Source organism: Pongo abelii, chromosome 5 (genome assembly GCF_028885655.2).
Source record: "Pongo abelii isolate AG06213 chromosome 5, NHGRI_mPonAbe1-v2.0_pri, whole genome shotgun sequence".
Taxonomy (NCBI): Eukaryota; Metazoa; Chordata; class Mammalia; order Primates; family Hominidae; genus Pongo; species Pongo abelii.
Window position 1 is genome coordinate 144,292,921 of NC_071990.2, and position 23,940 is coordinate 144,316,860.

At 38.5% G+C, this 23,940-nt stretch overlaps 1 protein-coding gene across 10 annotated transcripts in view; it reads right to left on the reverse strand.

Moving 5' to 3' along the window:
• Window positions 1-6,771: 6,771 nt before the first annotated feature.
• HIVEP2 (HIVEP zinc finger 2) overlaps window positions 6,772-23,940 on the reverse strand; it is a 195,176-nt gene continuing 178,007 nt past the window's right edge. For all 10 annotated transcript variants that reach the window (XM_024248690.3, XM_063725014.1, XM_063725017.1 and 7 more), the window contains 5 exons: window positions 23,688-23,842; window positions 20,131-20,306; window positions 16,831-16,932; window positions 15,143-16,038; window positions 6,772-9,232 (listed from right to left, as the gene is read on the reverse strand). In XM_024248690.3, the coding sequence (XP_024104458.3) occupies window positions 8,408-9,232; window positions 15,143-16,038; window positions 16,831-16,932; window positions 20,131-20,306; window positions 23,688-23,842 (2,154 nt within the window). In that variant the 3' untranslated portion in view covers window positions 6,772-8,407. The remainder of the gene's footprint in view (window positions 9,233-15,142; window positions 16,039-16,830; window positions 16,933-20,130; window positions 20,307-23,687; window positions 23,843-23,940) is intronic.

A 23,940-nucleotide genomic window follows, 5' to 3' on the forward strand; every position in this document is an offset into this window, starting at 1 on the left:
TAAACCTCTAAAAATGATTTCCAAGACCCTGCAATATCTCATCATTTTTTATCCCGTCAGCTCCACCTCTTGCTATCCCTTTCCTGGCCCTGCACCTCAGAATCTTTACTCCCTCTGTAGAATTTGTTTTATTCTCTCCAACATGTCCTGCTCTCTCTTGCTGTGGGATTTTTCCAGAGGGCCTCCCCTACCTGTAACACTTTAAATGTTCTGCACTAACCTGATAATCACCTTACGTTCCCGAACACCCATACTTTTTGTTCAGATTAGGGTTCCCTCCTTATAGTTCAGATTCACTTACCTCATATCTGGGTTTGCTTTGCAGCAATCCCTCTCTCAAATTCCTTTCCATGCTGTCATTGAAATCTCTTGCTCACATGCGGTCTTGCTTACTAAACAGTGTAGCGGGAGCAGTCAGTCAATCAACATATTTGAATGAATGAAAGAACAAATGATGAATTTCCTTTGAAAGCTTGCAACTATGGCTGAATGACAATCAATGAAATAATGGAATGGATGATTCTGGAGTCAGACAGACCTGAGTTTGAAACTCAGTTATGTAATCTTGGGCAAGTTATAAAATTTATGTTTCTTTCCCTATAAATATTTGGTGATTTGCAAAATGGAAATTATAATGCCCATATTACAGGGGCTAAAAGGAGTAAATGAAATAATGTGTATATACATAAAATGGCACATATTTATTTATCTAAACAGAATGCAGTAAATCTGGTCATATCTCCTTTGACATAGGAATGTCTCGTTATACATACCCTAAGATTTAGATTTACATAGAAAGAAGGTGGCTTTACTTCAGAATGGAGATCAAGACACATTCTTGAATGCATCATTAACCTGAAGCATTTGCTGCATGTGATTGGCAGAGGGAGGAGGGATGATAAATAGGGAATATAACATTTTTTCCCATCTGGCTATGTTCCTTGTGTGGACCCCTCTCCCTGAAAGAAATCCCGTATTGCTGAGTAGTAGGTACACCAAGGTCCTGGCTGAAATGCCTAACACATTTGAATTGTAACCTTCCCTGGGAATGTAAGTTATGTTATTCTTGGGGTAAGTAATTAAAGGAAGCAAAACTGGGGACTTAAATTTATTTAGTATTTAATATAAAAGGAGGTTATCTTTTTGCAATTTAAGTTTATTCTGGAAAATATTAATGAGGCAGTGTTCACATTTGGAGCATTTTAATATTGCTGGCATGATACAATTTGGGGGGATTTGATGCTGTTCTGTGGTACTCAATGTATTATTTCTGTTAAACTAGATTTGACAATGTGACTAGGCTTGATATGAGTTGGGAAATATACCACAGTCCATCCCTTGTCAAACAGGCTTCCATATGAATATTAAGTCCTAATGCCCTAAGACACCCATTGTGTGTAACGAATTAACTTCTTTCCTATCCACAAGGATGGTGCTAGTTATGTAATCTCCTTAGAAGATTTGAGAAAATAGTCACTCAAATCATTTTCTGATGGGCTTAATTCTCTCTGGGAAAGGCTGCTTGTTCTAATTTTTGAGCTAAGATGAAGTTGCTTTATTTAATCTCTTTGTCTAGTTTGTTTCAGTCGAATATCACGTGAATTATGATCTCACTGATTCCAAGGGGATAACAGAGAGTCATAGACTATATTTTGGGGAAAACAGTAGGTCCTTGGTGACAGTGGGTTTTCTCCAAAGAGGGCAACATTTACAGTGTGGTTTACCATGAGTCTGGCTACGTAGATGGATACACGGCAGCAAGGAGCAGCTTTTTCCTCAGACCCCTTGCTTCACAGTCAGGATGGCCGCTGGGGTAGAGAAAGGAAACCCCTCTGTTTCTTTCCTTCCTCCACCCTTCACTGTGGGAGAAGAAATGGCAGACTCCTTCCTTCTGCCTTCCATTTACTTAATAACATGTGGTCAGTAGAAAAGCAAGGCAAGGCTTCCAGGAGCCAGGTCGCTCTCTTCATAGACTCTACGTCGTATGCAGAAGCAGTAGGGGAGTCAGGGCCCTTGGGGAGCCCAGCTGCATCTCTCTTCCCTTAGGCCACAAGGGGGCATATGCATTTATACCAAGGCAGAAGTGAGAGACCCCACATGAGTCCTGAGAGTGGGATATATTCTCCATCCTTGCTTTTAACAGATTTCTGGCAGGAGGAGGAAGATGCTTGTTTACTTCTTCATAAAAGTGTGCTTTGGCCGTTATTGCTTGAGTGAGTTCCAAGGTCCAAAACTCAATGGAAACAGAAGCAGTCAATAGGATTGTATCACCAAAATCCTTAACTAGATATTTAGTGATAAGCGCTGAACCCAAGTTCTTTGATAGCAGATTTTTGGGTTTGGTGTGGTTTGGTTGTTGTTGTTCATTAGTATAGCTCCAGTACCAGAACAGAGCTAGCATGTGATAGAACCTCAATAGCTGTCAAATGATGAGTGCTTATAGAGGTGGGTGGTGCAGCCTGTGCACAGGGGAAGGGTGCAGCCTGCAGAGGTGGCCGGCCAATTCGGGAAGCACTAGACACATGTGAAGCTTAATTTAAATATAATTAAATAAAATTAGAAGTCCAGTTTCTCACTTGTACTCTCTGCATTCCCAGTGCTCCAGTCATGTGTAGCTATAGGCTTTTGTATTGGAAGGTGTGGGTATTGAACATTTTTCCCAATGCGGAAAGTTCTACTGGACTGCACCGCTTTAGAGCCTAACTGCCTCTTCTATTTACCAGCTGGGAAAAGTTAAGCAAATTATTTCACTCAGTTTTGTGATTATTAAGTGAGGGAATAAATGAAAGCATTTAAAACAGGGCTTGTAGAGAATAATTATCATTATTAGCTACAAGTGATTTTGTATGGGGATGCTGTCCCCATAAAAGGGCCTGGATCCCTGGACCATGTACAATGTGTGTGTATGTAGTTTTTCCTACACACTGCAACAATAATATGTAGGAAACAATAGCCACCATGCCCAGTAGCATTTTTTAATAGAAAGGTTTTCATTTAAAAATATTTTATTAATATGATTTTTAATAAATTAAGGAAATGTATGATCATTAATCATTTTATTTTAATTTTGCCAAAGTAAAATTTTATTCACATCAAACTATATGGATTAAACTTGTATTTCAACACTGTAACAAAACTTGGAATCTACTTGAAGTGTAAAACATGCCAGGGGCTGGGCGCAGTGCTCACACCTGTAATCCCAGCACTTTGGGAGGCCGAGGCGGGCAGATCACTTGAGCCCAGGAGTTCTAGACCAGCCTGGCCAACATGGTGAGATCCCCATCTCTACAAAAGAAATACAAAAAATTAGCCGGGCATGGTGGCGGGCACCTGTGGTCCCAGCTATTATGGAGGCTGAGGTCGGAGGGTCTCTTGAGTCAGGGAGGCAGAGGTTGTAGTGAGCCTAGATGGCGCCACTGCACTCCAGCCTAGGAAACAGCAAGCTCCTCTCTCAGAAAAATGAAAATCCATGGCAGGGATCTACTGCAGAATCTGAAATACATTATAGGCACTTAGTGAATGGAGAGAAAATCTGTTGATATGATTCATTTTGATAACCAACGTGTATTTCTAGTCTTGAAATCCTGGCCTCAAGCAATCCTCCTGGATCAGCCTCCCAAATAGCTGGAATTACAGGCATGAGTCAACACACCCAGTCAAATGTATATTTCTGAAGGTGGCCTTAGTTGTTGATAAGCAATGGATATGTATGCATAAAATGTTCCATCTAGAGAATTCTAGAAAATAGAGTTTGTGTCTTCTTCTTGTTAATCTTTAGGTACTGTTTGGTGCCAAGTAGAATAATTTCCACCACTTTCCCTGTTCTTCAGTACTACTGCATAGCCAAGCTGGTTTATTGTTGCATATAAAGTCTGGGTAAGCATATGGTTCTCTACACTTGGAAATTAATGAGAGCTGATGCTCTATATAATGTCAAATTGCCCCTGGGAAAAAAAAAAACTGTACTGTGGCAAAGTAGATGCCACCATATTTAGTAATATATTTTAAACTAATAAAGACCATTTCCGGGGCAGAAATAGGCTTTGTTGTTTTTGTATGATTCTGAGCCCATTCAACCCAACAACTTTCACAGTACATCATTGTGATTGTAATCTTAATCTAAGTGAGAAGAGCATAAATAATCAGAAACTGTTCTTTAAGCAAACATGGACAAAGAGTTGGGAGCTCATTTTTAGCCTTGATTCTGCAATGAACCACCTATTTCTCCTTGAAAACTTCGCCTAACTTCTCTAGACTATAGGTTTTGGAAAAGATATTTGTAAATGACAGGTTAATTTAATAACCTCTAATTTATTATTTAATAATAAAGCTACTATTATGCTACTAAGGAAATAGTAACTAATAGTAAATAATTCCACAAATACTGTTGATTTTTTTCTCAGCAAATGATGTTCTAAAAGTTTTGTTTTCTAGAAATTATCTTGGGGAATATATTGAAAATCAAGTTCTCAAAAATACTAAATAATTTTGTATCACTAAGGCTCAGCAGATGAGATGTGCTGTCCTGTGAAGTACACCTTTGCTCACCCCTATGTTCTTTGTCTACCTTTGAAAACCCTCAAACTTCCTCTTCTACCCCTTTATATACCCTGAGGAATTTCATCCAGTTCAGTGCTCTCAGCTATGATGAAAAACAAGAACTGACAAACCAGTCTCCAGCTCTGGCCTCTCTTGTTTGAGGTTGAACTCCTTCGGAACTGCTAAGGAAAGCTCATTTCTTTACCAGCATTCTGTACAAAACCACTCTCTTTTGTGGCTGAATAATGCCACCCTCATTCTATTGCCCAGGTTAAAAGCTCATCATCTTTAACTTCTCCATCTCTTTCATCCCAGCACCAAATCAGTCTAGCTATCAGCCATTCCTCTTCATTAAGCAAAACTGTCCCTTCTTTCTCCAGGTCCCCATCATTTGTTTGGATTGTTGCTGCTTTTATTTCCCTTATCTTCACTGCTGCCACAGTGTTTTATTTTTCCCAAAATAATGATAACGACAACAATAGCAAGGCCACTTTATTGCTTCAATCCTTCCTTGGTTCTCCATTGCTTACAGGGCCAGACCTGTAGGCTGGATTAGGAAATTGGACTTTATGTGTTTCTAGCTTAACTATGTACTATCTTGCCACATACCCAGGGTGCCAGCTACATCTTGCTTTTTACATGTTAATTGCTTTACACATCTCAGATAATCTAATATGTGTTTTCCCACTAATTTTTTTATATTGCCCTTTCCTCTAGAATATAAACTCCATTAAGGCAAGGACTTTATCTGTTTTGTGCCATATTGGACACCTAGCACACACAAGAGTACTCCAATGTAGGTGATGAAAAGCTATGTTGAATTAGTCAATTTACTGTTTCAAGGATCTGTTCTAAGGCTACCTCTGTGATGAAGCCTTTCTTCATTCTCAGCAGGATGATTGTTCTCTCCAGGATGATTGCTCTCTCCCTTTATGGTTATAAAACCAAATGTGCAACTATTTTAGCTCAAACATCATATTATCCACATTTACTTACATATATGTCTTTCCTATTTATTTGAGCTCCTCGGTGGCACAGATACCCTTTATTAATTCTAAATGCCCACCACCAGGCTGGGAGCATTGGGTTCACACCTGTAACCCCAGCACTTTGGGAGACTGAGGCAAGCAGATCACTTGAGGCCAGGTGTTTGAGACCAGCTTGGCCAACATGGTGAAACCCTGTCTCTACTAAAAATGCAAAAATTAGTCAGCCATGGTGGTGTGCACCTGTAGACCCAGCTACTCAGGATGCTGAGATGGGAGAATCACTTGAACCTGGGAGGTGGAGGTTGCAGTGAGCTGAGATAGCACCACTGCACTCCAACCTGGCCTGCAGTAAGACTCTGTCTCAAATAAATAAATAAATAAAAATAAAAATAAATGCCCACTATCATACCCAGTTCATAGTTGGCACTCAAAAACTTTTATGAATGAATGAATGACTGAATAAACGAGAGATGAATTGGGTAGAGGAGGAAACAGAGTAATTTGATTTGACCTGGGATCACCAACACACACACACACACACGCACACACATCAATGAGGAATATGACACACAAATCACCCTACATAATCAAAACATTCTTCTTGGTAGGAGACAGATATTAGAGTGTCTGTGTTGACCTTTAATTCACCTTTGTAAAACACAGTTTAAAAAGACAGTTTGGCTCATAAAAGCAAATAGGTACATTGTAAATCCACAAATTTGAGATTTTTATAGTGGAAATACTAATAGGTTTTGACTTTTAATGAGATTCTGCTCTTATTATTAAAAAGATTCTACTCATTCTAATAAAAGAACTGTAATTTGTGGATAACTTCTGATATATTTTGGTTGATTCTTAGCTTCAGCCACCTTAGCAAAAAGAAAGAAGTTGTTTCCCCAGTTGAATTTCAGATAAGTATGCATACTGCAAGAGAGGCAGAAGGGAAAACGATAATTTGCTTTATTCATGAATCTGTTCAGATGCAACATATGCTGCCCAGGCCCATGCTGAGGTTTGGATAAGTCTATTCCTAAGGCCCACACCTTGGTGACCACTATCTGTTCTAATCAGAGAATCTATGGAATCCAATAACTGTCTTCTCACTTGTTAAAAGCATTCATACTCAGGATGGGCAGAGCCTAGCAATTAAAAGCATAGATGGTATGTTGCTAGTATCAAAATTACTTTAGAAACGAAATTGGGAAATTAAAATGTAAAGCAACACATAAGAACTAGACACCTCAAGCATGTAATTGTATATTTATTTCTCTTTTTAAAGAACACTCCTTAATGTAATTCAATATACAAACTTGGTTTCACAGAATTATAATCCACTATATAGCACAAAGATAACCCAGATTGTATGTGTGCGTGCACACATGTGCGTGCCTGTGCACATGTTGCTGTACCCTTCCCTCTCTTTCACTCTTCTGGACCTACAAAGGCTCTTCCCACCTTCAACACTAACCAAAAGCCATTGTGAGTATTACATACAACAGACATCCTCCCACGAGTTCTTTGCCCTTGAAAGATTCTTTTCCCCATTCCCCCTGAGATAGCCAGGAGTGTGACTCTTCCCCTATGAAAAAGGGTAAGGTGACCTCCCCTAGCACAGATGTTAACCCTGTTCCCATGTAAACTGGCTGACAGGAAGAGCTGGGGAGCAGGTCTCCATCCCCTTTTCCCCCTTCCACACCCAACCCTCAGAGTCCAAGTGCGACCCTCTGTGTACCCTTAGTTCCAGTCACCATCCTGTGTAGCAAGAACTAAGGAGATTGCTAAGCCCAGGTCTTCTCCATGAGCAGCGCACAGCACTGCCTGCCAAGCCACCGGGCCGGCCGATAACCAAGCTCTACACAGTCCCATGTGCTTTGTCACTTTAATTTTTTAAAGACACCTAGCATAGGTCTGTGGCAACCTAGTGTCCAACTGAGTTACATAAAATTGTACCAGTGATGCACTTGTACATATTTACATGGGGTGGAATGTTTTCCCATATTTTTAGATGAGTATATAGATCAACATGTTCACATAAGACCAAATACTTTTAATATTATTTATAACTGATTTATAAAGCTTTGAAAAAACTCACAATAGCACATTGTTTACTTTAATGCTTTACGGTACTATCATTTTAAAATCACAATCAGCACTTAAGTTATAGTCAATCCAGCAAACAAGAGACAAAAAAATATACAAGAGTTAAGAACTGACTGATACATCCTTTATCTTTTTTTAACTAATGCATAAGTGCAGAATAAGATACTCTAGTTTAAATATCTTGTTTACAATGTACATTTTTGTTCTAGTTACGCAACAGTAAATCCCATGCTTCACATAGAAAAGCAATCCACAACATTAAGAAAAAATGTACAATTTATGAAACAAAGTAAATAAATATTAGTATTACAGAATCAGAGCTGTACATAAAAGCTGTTCAGTTTTAATCATATAAAAATATGTTTTAGTGCAACCTCACATATATATTGATGCTGTTTTGCTTTACATCATTTAGATCCAAGTGTCCAAAAAAGGAAAGAAATTACATTTATTACAAAGCAGATACACAAATTCTAAAATATGTACAAATTACTGCTAAAAAATGCTTATAAGAATATAAGCAAAGTAAAGAAAAGGCACAAACATCTGTACAATTTTAAAAGTACCAGACCCAATAGGTTAATTTCAAATTTTGTTTTGGTCAGGCTCATGATGACTTGTTAATTTACCTAATTCTTTTGATATAACAAAAGTATATATAATAGCAAACTACTGTAACTTAGGACAGGCATGCTATAAACTGGATTACCTCCATTTCTAGAAAAACAAAAACAAAAAAATGGGAAAATGTGGAAATGAAAGTCTCCATGCATCATAGATCAATGTAGCTGACTCTTTTCTGATGAAGGATCTTTGCCTTCCTCTGTGCTTGAAGATAATTCCTTGCTGCTATGAAAGTCCGACTGCTTGTCATCCACACAACTCTTGCTGTAAAACGTGGAGTGAGCTAATGGAGTCTGTGATGTACCAAAATTGTCCTTTTCACCATCATGCAAGTCAGGGTGGGTGGCTGAGGTACAGGGCTGACCTGGCTCAGGTCTACTAAAGTGTCTAATGCTAACATGTGCACTTCCCAGGGGGTTCTGGTGGGGCTCCTGCACCCGTGCTGGCTGATCTGGCCCGAGCAGAGCTGCCTCTTCCGTGGCAATCCGGAGAGAGGCAATGGCTTTTGTACAAGTCTGTATATTTTCCTCCTGTTCCCGCTCTGTTGCGTTTAGGCTGTCTTCCGAAGTGCTCTGTTTCATCAATAGCCGAGGAGAGGAGGGAGTGCTAGGTGGACCAGATGACTGCAAAGCGTGAGGACCTCGCTTCTCATGCTGCTTAGAAAGCACATAGGGGTCCTTGGAGAAGGACTCCCCTGACGCGCCTTTCTTCTCCTCAAAGCCCTCCATCGGCAGGGGCAATGTGGGTGGAGGATGTAAACTGGAAAGGGCTGGCGGCATGGAGTGAACCATCTGGATCCCACCAACGGGCACCATGGGGATAGGGGCTCGCACTTGTTGCTGAGAGTGGAGTGGAAGATGACTGAAGACATAGTCATTAGGACCCTCAGGGAAAAGGCTGGAGCCTGGATGTTCATAAGCACCTTCTTGGTCTCCATAGAGACTGAAGTAAGGAACCTGAGGTAATCCTCTTCTTAAGTTCTGCGCAGAGAAACAAAGAGAGCACAAAATTCAGATCCTGCTACGCTTCATTCTTAGGTCAAGCTATTGGATTCATTCACTCACCCATTCACATGTTCACTACCTAGAGAGGCTTCAATACCTAATTCTTTGATCAAGTTTTCCTATTTCAAGACAAAAGAGATTTCTCTGTTGTCTTTTACAATCCTTGAATAAAGGTGTCGGCCTGTGAAAAGTTGCTTTTGTTTTTAAACAGCAAGGTCATAAACCACTGGGTACAGAGACACATTTCAGCTGTTTTTTCACAAGAGATAATGAAAAGAAATTAATGGATAATTGGCAAAAAAAAGTTTGCTGAGCAAAAAACACTAATAAACATTAATAATATCTTTTTTTTAATTCAAAAGGAAATAAAAAGATTACCATCTGTTGCTTATAGTGGACAGATTTTTAATATTTTTCTTAAGTGTTGATGAGTATGTAATTGGAATGACAAGTCTGAAAATTGGCTTTTTAAAAAAGTTTTCCACAGAACAGATGACAAAATGGTGGTGAGGATCCACAAACTGGTTCCTCCAATGTGTAAGACATTGGTCTAAAGGAATGCATTCCTGCTAAGAGATATTCAATGCAGAAGACCAGCTTCTCCATCGAATAACAAACCAAGGCCATTTAAGTCTTACATCAATAATAATTTTTTAAAGGAAACTACCCATCATAGAAGTAGTTAACATTCTTTCAGACAGTTAACAACTTATATTCAACTCTATAGCTGCAAACCAAAGACGACTGCATCTTAATTCTTTTGTTTATATTATTATTTCCACCTCAATATCTTGTTGGCAATCAATGAATTAAGGATGCTTAAAATGTTCAGCCAGAATTTCAGATTTCATAGCCCTAGTCCTGAAAATGGAGAATTTATTTTCTATACTGTTTCTATAGTGAAATACAACTTAGATTGTCAGATTATCAGGTTTTAATACTATCATATTTTAATTACTGTGATTCGTTCTTTAATGGATTGTCATCTAAAAAAGACTTCATTTATTTTTCTATTTTTTGAGAACCAAAGATAGATAGATAGATATAAACCCGTACAGTACGGTAGTAGTCTAGGATAGAGCCAAAGAAACTGTTCTATTTCATTTCAAGAGTTTCAGTTCTAAAACTCAAGGTATGCTCTATACCATTAAAGATTCATCCAGTTCTATCTAGATTACGATTTCTGCTACTCTCTAAGATGCTTAGCCCTTACCCTCCTCTGTGATATATTATACGCAAGCTGGAAACATGGGTTCTCCTGAAAGTGTGAGTGAAACGGTGCAATCATCAACACTATCATTACCAGGACCTCATAAGCTGGGAAAGGTGGGAATTTTACGGTATGAGAATCATTTAAATTCTGCACATAGACAAAATCCCCCTTGTATTTAATCGGGTTTGGAAAAGGCATGTCTCCTTCATCAAACACCAGTTTGGGAGGAAGACCTGTAATGCCTACAGTAACAATCTTTGAAGATAATCAAGTATGTTTTCTTTTAATCACAGCAATCACAGATTCAAAGTTTAAAATAAAACCGAGCTTGGTTATTTTTCTGTTTTACTTCTGGCTGTTATTCCATGACCTCCATTGCATACAACCAGTCAGAATGTGGATCTGTGGGGGAACCAAGCAAGTGGAACAGAAGTCGGAGAGAGAGAGAGATGTCCTATTACGTAAACTGACTTGAGATCCTCAAATCCAGGCTGACAAATGGAGTCACGAATTGTCCTCTAAAACTACAATAATACTCAGCATGTTCTGAATCCAATAAAATCTTATTAGTGCTACTAATGAAAGTTTCAAATTCAGCCCTTCACTGATTTTAACCACAGAGCTACGTGTACAAGTAGAATTTCTACCATACGGCCACTTCCACTGCTCCAAGCCCCACCAGGCACTTCTACACACTCTCTCCTCTCATTCACCCCTTCTTCATCCTCCAAAGAAACTCCCAATAAGTTTTCTCTACTTTGGTTTTTACTCCATTTGCAATCCTATTGTTTTGTAATTTGGGCCTTATAAATGTGGTGGACAAACTTCCATCTTACTTAAATCTCAGTAAGAAAAATTTTGTCATGGAAAAACAAATAGTGAATTCAAATGTAGATTATGTTAAGTCTAAGTGCATATATATGTACAGACACATATACACATATGTACAAATGTACATACACAGATATCTATATATACGTCTATACGCCATGTACCAGATCTATTACCCTACGTATCTCTTCAACAGTATGGCAGTAGGGACCTCTAGATGCAAAGGATGAGAGGTAGACAGAAGAGCAAGAGCCTCTTTGGGGGCAGCAGGGAGCAGAGAAGGAGAAGTGACCCATTTGTGCTCAGTCACTGGCTGGGGCTGCAGGGAGAGCATGGCCTTGGCTTAAAAACAGTCCTGTCCTGAAGGTGCTGACATGCCAGCAGGAGGCTGTCTGCCCACTACATTCCTTACGGCTGAATGGCACGTTCTTTCAGGAACAAAAATCTGCATGGGCCACCTCCCTGGCTGCCAGAAACAAATTAAAAAACTGTGGTCAAGAGGTTAAGTGACTTGCCCAAGATCACACAGATAACAAGGGATAGGAATGAATGTTGACCGTTTCCCTAGACACAATCTTCATCTACACTACATACTGAGGGCCTGGACACACCTTTGTTTTTCTTCCTGCTACCTATCTACAAAAGCTTTAAAATGGAAAAGTAAATTTATTTATCAAAAAAAAAAGATAAGGCCACAAGCCATAATATTATTTCATCCTCAACCTTGAACCATGCATAGTAGACCCTCAAAAATTCAGTAAATACTGAATAAATGGATAAAAGATATCTTATCTATCTACCTACTTATCTATCTATCTATCTATCTATCTATCTATCTATCTATCTATCTATCTATCTGTCTATCTATCCATCCATCCATCTATCTATCTATCTTAAAATTAAAACTAACAGGGGCACTGGGGCAAAAACGACAGGGTAGCGGGAAGTCTCTTGCTCTTCTACCTCCTTCTCATCATTTGTGTCTAGAGCTCATTACTGCCACACTGTTGAAGAGATAAGTGGGGTAATAGAACTGGTATATAGATGCATATGTAGATGTCTGTGTATGTACATTTGTACATATGTGTATATGTGTGTATACATATATATGCACACACACTTAACATAATCTGCATTTGAATTCATTCATTTCTTCCAAACCTGTGTTAGCTATGATCACCATCACTCCAGACACAGCCAGAATATGACTGGGCTATAAGGTCCCTTCACACCACAGTCAGTGTCCTGTGGTGTGAGAAAGCATAAAGTGGGCAGTGCTTGGGACGAACTGTCCCTACATCAGGGATGATTCCCAGATCTGTTCCCTCATACCATGTGAACAATGCAGCAGGCAGGCTATACATCCTCTAAAGAGAATTAAACTGGGTAACAGGCCAAAAGCATCATAAATGATAAAGTTTAATAACACTATGAAATATACCCATGATCAGCCAGGTGCGATGGCTCACACCTGTAATCCCAGCACTTTGGGAGGCCGAGGCAGGTGGATCACGAGGTCAAGAAATCGAGACCATCCTGGCCAACATGGTGAAACCACGTTTCTACTAAAAATACAAAAATTAGCTGGGTGTGGTGGCACGCGCCTATAGGCCCAGCTGCTTGGGAGGCTGAAGCAGGAGAATTGCTTGAACCCAGGAGGTGGAGGTTGCAGTGAGCCAAGGTCGTGCCACTGCACTCCAGCCTGGCGACAGAGCAAGACTCCGTTTCAAAATAATAATAATAATACCCATGATCAGATATTAAAAAAAAAAGAAACAAAACAAAAACACATCAAAAAACTGGTACAAACTCAGTGACTACTAAAACTCATCTCTCTCCAACTTTCTGGGCATATATCTAAAAATCAGATGAACTCCCTTAGTCCACTCTTCCAATTCCTTTGTCCAACTTGACTGTGGGTTGCTATAATTTTTTACAACCACAGTATGTTTGCAATAAAGGGTTACTTTTTCTGACTGAAAAATCACATGTTTGCAGTTGACTGAACATGCACCACTGTTTCACAAATGCCACACTCTCAATCCACCTGGCCAATGCTAGAACACAAGCTGCAGGGATGGCAGGGAGAGGCTCATCTAACACACTCTGCCAGCATCACTGCGTGTATACCAGAGGAAGCATGTGTCATCCCAGAGTTGGTATCCCACGATCCAGGGAATTTACGGTCTCTATTTGTGCTGCAATGGCATAAACTGCAGATCCCTTTTTCCTACTTTTGCTAAGGCACCAAAACCTGTGGAAATGTATCTCTTTTTCTTATTAGCTTGCTAATTTGTTAGCTTGGTAAACAACATCCCAATTGCTATACATGTTTCTGCAGGATTTGCTTCATCAAGATGAAGTTGGTACCAGACTTGTGAAAAGATGGTGCTGGAGATGGGGACAGGAATGCAGCAGCTTTCCTAAAGTGAAAAAATGACAGGCTGAGCTCAGGATTCAGGGTAGTGGAAGGTGATGAGAGGGAGAAAATTGGCTGCGAGGGCAGTGATAAAATGGAGCTGGGAGCTGGCAGTGTCTCCCCTGGCTGTGAAGGATGGTGCTGATGCACTTGACACAGAGATCCGGAGCAAGGGAGTACAACAAAGAGTAGAGACCAGGAAATCAAAACACATTCAAGGCAGACAGATTCCAAAGGTATCATGCCTCTGTCTATGCTAAGCACATGCTTTATTCATTTTTTAAAATCCTACGCAAACTGAAAGGGACATCACAGTCTACTGAGCCGTGGAATTAGGCAGGACAGGTGCTTTTCTATGAATTTGTATTAAACCTACTGCTTAAATGTAATCCATGGTGGTTACTGTTATCTTCACTTATAATGAAGGTATATCATAGAAATCTCTGCACATTCTCACTTAGCTCTCCTGATTTCCCGTTCTCCTTGGGCCCACGCTTCCACTGAGCAAGTGCACTTGATAGTAGTAATGGCAAGAAAAGCAGACAGGCTCATGTCTTTGATTTATAAACATGCCGAGTGTGTCATTCTCTCCTCTCCCTGTCCCTGGCCAGTTTCACATGTCCACTCATGATGGGCAAGGTCATGAGTTTATTAAAAAAAAAGTTGTTGAGGCCAGGCACAGTGGCTCATACATGTAATCCTCGCACTTTGGGAGGCTGAGGCAGGCAGATCACTTGAGGTCAGGAGTTTGAGACCAGCCTGGCCAACATGGTGAAACCCTGCCTCTACCAATAAATACAAAAATTAGCCAGGTGTGGTGATACATGCCTGTAGTCCCAGCTTCTCGGGAGGCTGAGATGGGAGTATCGCTTCAACCTGGGAGGCAGAGATTGTAGTGAGCCAAAGTCGTGCCACCGCACTCCAGCCTGGGTGAAAGAGTGAGAGCCTGTCTCAAAAAAAATAAAAAAAATAAAAATTTAAAAAATAAAAGTTTTTGAAAGTCAAGGTTAACAGCTGAACCAGAATCCTTACCTGGTGATGAGTTATATAAGTGATGCCTAAATGTCCATGTGAGTGTATGTCCATGCAGTCATGGCATTCTAAAGGTTCATCTTTTTTACTTGCAAAAAGGCTTCAGCTTATGTCTATCATTAGTTAAGTTTAGAAAGTCTTCAGTAAGGCCTCACCTGTTCCCACTGGGAATGCACTGCTGCTCTGATGCAATACTACACTTTAGGTAATGTCACAGCCATGTTACTGACAATAGCATATGACAAAAATGTCTCCCTGCTATTTTCAGTAGCAAGATTCACTGCACCCATGATAGAAACCCATGTTCTACTAAATTTGACACCAGTGCATTATCAGGAGGCACCAATGTGCTTCCACTTATGTATTAGAAAGAAAAGTGGATTATACTTACAGGAGGCCCCAATACAATTGGCTCTGCTTGCAAATACTGTCCCATGGACAATGGTGGGTTATGGTATAAAGCCCTTCTGGGAGATGGCGCTCTTATGGTGGTCATGTATCTTCTCTCTCTTCTAGGAGAGAGGTCTCTTCTTGCTGTGATATCTTTCCCAGGAGACACTGGCCTCCTTGGAGACAAATGCCTTCTTGGTGAAACATCTCTTTGGGACATCTCTCTTCTCAATGCAGCTTCCTTTCTTGGTGAAAGATGTCTCATGGGTGACAGATCCCTCCTAGGTGATAAATGTCTCCTGGGAGATAAATCTCCTTTGGGTATCAGATACCTCTTTGGTGAATTATCTCGACAGGGTGAAGAATCATATCCTGGAGAGGAATGGTGGCTCGAGGGTGAGAAGTCCCTGGGAGAGGAGCTTGGCTCTGAAGGTAGCATGCACTCCTCGTCCATACAATTAGGTATGTCCAATCTGTCTTTGTCTGGTTCTGAGTCCGTACTTTTGCTCTGGAATAGCCTCTGGTATTCTGTCATCTGGGTATCTTCACATGAATCACTGGGTGTCATAAGCTGAGTAACTCGAATACTTGGCAAAGTAACCAAATAGCTGATCAATGAAGAATGTCCCAGGGAACTATCTGAAGGAACCCCGTGGGGTACGGCGCCAACATTCACAGGCAAGGAGGAGAATCTAGGAGGCTGAGGACTGGTGCTTCTTGATCTTGTTTTTGGTGTTAAATCTCCCTGGTCATCAAAGTCATCTTCATCTTCATCATCATCATCATTATCATCTCCATCCTCACCATCTGATTCTTCGGCATCTGAGAACTGATGATCAGTTGAAATGCTGGACATGCTATGCTTCTCTGCTGCTTTGTGCAAATCTTCCATATTTTCTGAAACAATTGAACAAAGATAATGGAGATCAAGATCCAAATGTCAAGGTTAGGATCTTATTTAAGCCTCATTTCTTTCTAAACGCTTTTCCCAATCCCTAGTACCCATAGATAGTTATGTCTGAGAACTCCTATAAAATGAGGCACTTACCTGTGTGACCCTGCATTCATTCTATCTTCTTGTATATCTATTTGTTTTCATCCCCAACTTACAAGAAAGATTCCATAGTAGGACCTTATATCTCAGACATCATCCCACTCACAGAAAACCCTCAACAAATGAGCATGGATAATGTTAATTATGATGCTAGAGGAAAAAGAAAGGCAACAACTTGTCTCTGCAAGCTCAGGTACAAACGTATGTCTAAGTGATGTATCTCAGGAGGTCTGGCCAACCTTAACGATGTTTGTTTGCTTGTTTATTTGTTTTCCTACTGGGTTTCTTCTTAACTTGAATAATAATACATTAAAATGCTTTTCAAATTTCCCAAAAAGCCTCATAAAATCTAATTTGCTAACACAAAGCAAGTGCAATTCTATTCCCTTCATAGAAGGCTCTAAATATAAGTATTTTCATAGTAAGGCCTTTTTTGCCCTCAGAGTCAAAACTGAAATGCATTTCTTCTCAGCAGATTTCAAGCAATTCAATGTGTCAGTTTTATTTTCTGTATTTAGTATTTAATAAAATGAAAAGTGATCACTTTTTAAAAATATCTAAACTTATTTTACCACCTCAGCCACAGAGCTCCACTGTGCATAATGAAGAGGTCTGTCAACACATTTATGACATACCTGCTTCCTCAGTTTCTGTATCATCCACCGATGTCATTGAGACTCCCAATTCCAGGCATTTTTTCATGTGTGCTTTAGATTTCATATGCTTCGTTAGGTTTCCTTGAAAATGTAGCAAAAAAAAAAAGAGAGAAATTAATTGGTTATCAAATTAATAACTGCCGATAGCTGCTCCAAATTCAATGTGAAATGAACTAATTTTATTAAATTCATCATGTAACACAGATTTGTTTCTACCCACTACCCCTTGTTTCAACCTTAAGAAGAATAACCTGGTCTCTGAAGATATCAATCCCTGAGAGCTTTGGCCCAATCTCAGATATTCTTTATTCTAGAAGATACGTGGAAGTTCAGGCTCACATCTTTTCAAGAGTAGGCTCCAAGCAAGACTGGAAATCCCAGGCTTTTCTGCCTGAGAAGGGATCTCATATCAACCCAAATGCACCAGCCTCCTGGGACTCCACATAAACAGGGAAACGCAATCTGGCCACACACCTCAGAGATACTTCAGAATGAAATATTCTCAACACACCCACTGGGCCCCTGACCTTCTGGCACTGATCAGGTACACAGTAACCTCCAAGGATCTTCACCATTCAGAAGAAAAATACATACAAACTAATGTGAGGGCCAATCTTGTCAGTGCATGGAAAGATCCATACAAATAATTAGCTAACTACTCAGAGGGAGCATTATTCCCAGTATTTAGCATCTATCTGTCTGGCATATGTTAGCAAACGTTATGACAGCAATTCCTAAAATTCTGGAGCAGCAACATTCCCTCTTTACTTATCTTCAGGCTCCTACCACACTAAGAAAAAAGAAAGGTTTCATGCTGAATATGTGATAATGATAATGGCATATACAATTATATGTGTATATGCATGTGTGGATATAAATTATATATATAATTTGTATAACTGCTTTATGAAATGTGAGAAATTTTGAAAACATTGTTCCAATCCCCCTTGATCCAGGATCTATAGAAGAATGCACACACACACACGCACACACACACACATACATATAAATTATATGCCATATAACTTATCAAAAGAGATTCAGGAACTAATTCAGTTGTAAGGAGCCTTTACATTACTTCAGTGAAAATAGCCATAATGTTGTCTGTGCCCTTGACAACGCTTTAGCAATGTACCAACAAATACTTTAAGAGAAGGCTCTGTGAAATCTCCGTGGAAACTCAGCCTGCTAGCATAGTTTATTCCTCTTGTAGGGGTGTTCAGCTTGCTGTTCATGTAATATATGAGCCACAGTTAAAACTGGGACACTGTTGTTTATTATTTTACTCATATTGCTTTATTATTTACTTATTGCTTATATACTTATAAATTTTACATGCTGTTTTGATAATTCCAAAAATAGAAATATTTCCAGGTCCCCACTCCTCTTATTTATCGAAACTTATATCTACCATTTTTTAAAGAGCCCAAAAATATTATAGACATATCAAGAATCCTTAAATCTAGAAAATTAATGAAATGCACCTATAAATTAATAAAAATCATCACTTGTGCCAGAGTGCAAGTACGCTATGGATGTGTATGGGTATGGATGCTAAGCATATCGGGATAGTTTATTTAGATTTTAGTATGTGTTTCTTTCTCCTACATTTTTCTCCCATCTTCAGAATAGGTCTGTAGCTAGAAATCTGGATCTGAAACCATTCTGCCATGGCTTCAGTTTGTTCAAGTCATGAGCTGCGGAAGGAATGTATAAGGACAACGAGAGGGAAGGAGAGTGGCGGGGGAGGCCCCTGGAGAAGTGGCACAGACAAGGAGAAGGGATTGGTCGTGCAAGGGCGTTCCATCTGTGCTCAGACGACAATGTGGGTTTGGACAACAGGCATTTCAGCTGGAGGTGAAAACTGGCAGGGTTTCCCAGGATGTTTTGCCCATTTTAAGATTCTGAGACATTTGCACATTCCCAAAGGGTGACAAGGAAACTCCAATAATGACCAAGAATAAATTATTTCCTTCAGGAGATGATGATTCAGAGGCAGACTTAATTTGATTTTTAAAAATACCTAGAGATGTGTCATTTCTTCATCCAGTTTTTCACACAACTATACCTGCAGCAAACTCATATGCCCAGTGAAGATATGTATCATTCGTAATGACTACTGAATTTGCAATATTCCCTAAAATCAAAGTTTTTATTTTCTTATCTCCTAGGGAATCTCTTAGTAAAGTTCTGTATAAAAGGCTTGACTGTGCAAAGGTGAGTGGTATTTAAAAGGCCATATGTTTATTTTTTGAGACACAAATGAACACATACTTTTTCAGCTTCAAATGAGGCAATTCTATTATACAGATCTTTTTAATAAAAGAGAAACAGATATGTTGAGAGGCTACCCATTTACACTTCTAGCAATTTAGGATTTTCAGCTATAAAAGAATATAGTATACATTTCTCTACCGAAGATAATTTTACTTGGTATTTCTTTTTCTTGAATGGTATCAGAGCAGATTAATCAATATGAAAATTTAAAGTGTTGAGGGGGTGCCTATAGTATTCACTAAACCTAAGGTAAAACACACTTCTGCAAAAGTCGAACAACCTCTAATTCACTACTGTTTGTATTCTGAGAATACCAGGCTTATGAACATTTTCATAATATTATAAAAAATAAAAATATAACCGAAGCAACTTCCTTGAGTAAAATATTTTTACATAAATCTACCTGTTAAAAACACATTTTTAAAAAAATTTTAAGGCAAGTCCTAGTTTTATAAGACTAACAGTTATGTACTGAGAATCAGAAATTGTCTCTGTGCTGATAAAAACAGGGAACATAAGCTATCAAATTTCTATGCATAATTAATGCAACTGTGGATGGAGGCACCCACCTGGGAATGTGTGGGTCTCTACATTATTTATAATCTTGAAACTGACCAAGAGCACATGTTTTCTTCCCGGCTGCTGCCTTGCTTCTCTAATACCACTGCATGTGCAGGATTTCAATACTGGTGTAAATATTATCTAGACCACGTAACATTTCCAACATGAAGTAATAGCTATCCAGACAATTTGTAGCCACTTCCTTTGGAGACAACTGGCCTGGACCTATGTCTACTGCTCTTAATTAAGTCATAAAAGGAGCCTCACAGTCTCACATACATCCTTTGATCACTTACTTGAGGGAGAAAATATATTTCGTGGAATCATATTTTCACAAACAAACCATCTTTATTGTTGATGAAGGTTAGTTATAAAATAGCACTCAGAAATCTAAGTAGCCATAGAGAAGTATTTTTCCTCTCAAAAATATCAGACTTGTACCTTTCGTTTTGAAGGCAAAGTTACATAACTTGCATACATAAGGCCGAACATCAGTATGGGTACGGATGTGTTTTTTGAGCATGCTTGGCTTCTTACAGCGAATCCCACATTCTTCACAAATGTACTTTCCCCGGCCACGTCCTCTGACATATACATAATCTTCATTCGATTTGTACCTGTTTTAAAAAGGGGGAGTCCAGTGTGTTTTCAAATATTCTTAGCATGCTATATATTAAAGCAAAAGCTAATTATTTGCATGGCAAAGTTTTATGAGGGTCTTTTGCAGACAATTATTCAACTTTACTTCTGTGAAGCCTGTGAAATTTATGCAGTAAATGGCTGAAAGAACTAGATAATAGATTTGGCACTGTAAACAAAATGTAATGCTACATGGAATTCAAAATGGAATTGGCTCCACTATTACATGTGAATTTATAGAGTTGGGAAGTAGATGTTCAAATTGACTTATGTAAACCTCAAAGAGCTGCAGACCTTTGGACTGGATTCTAGTATGGCCTCCAATCAAGGGACAAAAAGCATACCAACATATTCATCATGTATCTTTTGTTAACATTACATCATCTAAGATGTACATGTACAAACATACAACCCTCTAAATTTGCTAAATTAAGTATAACTGATAATAGAATTCTTCATTGCAAGTTCCTACTCTATTTTTACAATCCTGGCACGAGAGTGCCTCAGAAATTTCTAGTTTACACAGGGTGAGCTCAGCTCACCAACTGTTGTCTACAGATTTGATCTGCTCTTCCCAAAGACCATGAATCTGTAATAATGTGGAGTCTAAATTTCAACTAGCTTCTTCAAGGTAGTTACATAATGAAAACTAGAGATTCTATTTTTAATCAAATTTGCATTTGTTTCCAGAAGGGTTTCATAGAGATGTTTGAAAGGATATCTGAGGTCATCTTGCTTAATCAAATCGGCTAGAAAAACAGTCTTAGGTATTTTCTTTGATAATCAAGGGAAGAAATCTACCCAATGCTCAACCATTCCATTTTAGAATACAATAAAACATGATTTGTCATAGGATACAGTAGTATTATACGAACTAATTCAATGACTGCCATTATCTCTTAAGTCAAAGCTAGGCTAGAATTTTGGGTCTAATGTTATTTTTGGAAAGACATTCCATTTGGGGAGTTCTTTTCATAACTTCCAAAGGTAAACTGACATGCAAAATGCCCTAATCCACTGTGGATTTAGTTAAAGGCACTAAAGTTATAGTTTTTTTACATTCTAAGAGTGCTGCAAACTTCCTCATTTTATCCTAGCTAATCCGCAAACAGGAATAAAAGCAAGTTTAACTTCAGTCATCCAATCTATTGAAATAATTTTAAGAAAGGAACTCCATCCACATATTTAAACAGCAACTCTGTTAAATCTAATCTTAACGTTATCTACTTTTTGGTCAGTACCAATCCAGATGAGAGTTAAGTAGAAACTATTCAAAACTATGAATAATCAATTTTGCATGTCTTTCACTCCTTTAAATTTCCCCCCTTTTACCAGGAATTTTGACTTCCACTTGTTCTTCAAAATTATTTTGAATTTTATCCTTGTCTTTTGCAATAAAGTAGAAAAACCCTAAAGATGCAAATATCTTTCACCTTTAAATTTTACTGTTCTCTGCCCCTAGATGAAATTGCTTAAGAGATATAGACTAAAATAAATACTTTTGTACAAAGCTAATTTTCTTCATGGAAGGATACTTCAAGCTTACTATAGCCTGCCATCATAGTGATGGGAAATGCATTTTATCATCAAGCAGTATAATTTTATTTTCAATGTCTTAGCTGATTAACTTGCTTCCAGAATGAAAATACAGTAAAATTCTGTATAAAATATAATGATGTATTAGAGAAACCTATATAAATAAAATATCATACAACAGTTCTACAGGCCCATGAATCTACTTGATAAGATAATTGACGGATTTTGAAAAATATTCAAAGCTATGTTAACTAAATTATTGAATTTATTATTAAACCTATCAGACAATATACACTTACAATTTTGGTCAGTAATACTTTTTATTTTTTTAGCTAGCACTTTGCACTTGTCAAAATAAGAGGAGGTAACACAAGGTTTGGAAAAAACACTTGGTCACCCCTGGGCAGAAATTGGGCCACAGATTAAGAAGTAATGGGACAAAGCCCATAAAAGGGGGCAATTAAAGGAGGAGGAAATGAAATATGGGCACAATCCTTTTGGATCACCAAAACACAGCAATAAAATGTTCACATACGCTTTTTCACTTGTGTCCTTCGTTAGTGGAGATGGGCTCTCCAAAGCATACAGTAATTGTGGAGTTCTTGCTAATCTATTGGTGCAAATACACTGCTATGAAGGCTGCTGAATGTGAGAGAGTTGATTCAGTCACAGGGACCTCTCAGTCTCTGAGGAAAGATAAAATCTATATTTCTCTCGTTTGTGTTAAAAGATAGGGGATGTCAAAAAAATATCGAGACAAGCTTCATGACTACATACAATTGTGGTTTTAGTGGTGAAAATGCTAGACATCCAAAGAGGGCAAAACCTAAGGGAGAACCAAATAGAATAATCCATCTCCAAACCGGTAATGCTAGGTGAGAAATGGATATTTCATCTCACTGAACATTCCACATTTTATAGTCAAACAAGTAACATTATTTCCTCCAAATATAATTGGAATAAAGTCATGCCCATGAAGACATGTAAATAATAGATTTGTTGTAGAGATAAGGCTAATTACATCATAATCTCCAAAATGTGGTTAGCACGCTCCAAAATTTTTAAATTTTAAAAGCATAAGTGTAGGCTTTTCCTTCTATGTGACTGAACGAAAGATACATTTCTATCAAAATCTAAAACAAGACATTACATATGTGTAATTTTTCTTAACTATACAAATAACAAAGTCTTTGAACCTCATTACTTGAGTTTCTATGACTCAGGACTCAAGATCTGAAAAGAAATTCCTAAATACAGAGAAGTGTCATAGACCAGAGAAGACTGAGAAGGCAAGACAACTGAGTGCAATGTGGTACCCTGACTTGAATCCTGGGACAGAAAAGGATATTGATGGAACTGGTGAAATCCCATTAAAGCCTCTAGTTTAGATAATAAGAAAAACAAACAAATTAACTAGTTCTGAAGATTATACATGATTGTGCATGATCTGATTTTTGTAAGCATAGAATAAAAATATGTCCATCAATAAAACAAATACCTACAAAATGATCAAAGAATGAACAAACTTAGATGACATCAAGTGTCCACCAATTTAGTAGCTTTCATAATAAATTAGACGGGTGAAAATTTAAGGAAGAGGCTTGAATGATATCCATTAGGGACATTTTCATGCAAAGCAAATCCCAAAAGCAAGGGCATGAACTTATGATCTATTACCAGCCAGAGTTCAGAACTGTAAATAGAAAAGGAATTTACTTTCAGCTTCCAACCAGATTAGACAGTACCTTTTCCATGCAGACATTCTGGACCATTTACTGTGACCTATAACTGCACATTTTACATTTGCACTTATGTTTCCTTACCCTCCTTCAAATATTTTAATTCGGATTGGCTCAGTTTGTTTGGATCCAATATCTTTATCTCCATGAATATCTCCTTTCCCTCTTTCCTTTAAGATATTTCCCACTAGTTTCCTTTCTAGTTTGCTGCCAAATAAAAAGGATGCATCAGGTTTCATCTGTAAGACAAGAAGAGAGAATCATTTCACATGCTTTCTCCAAGACACAGGAGCCCCTATGTCCCACTCTTCCATAATCTCTGAAAATGAGCCTAAAT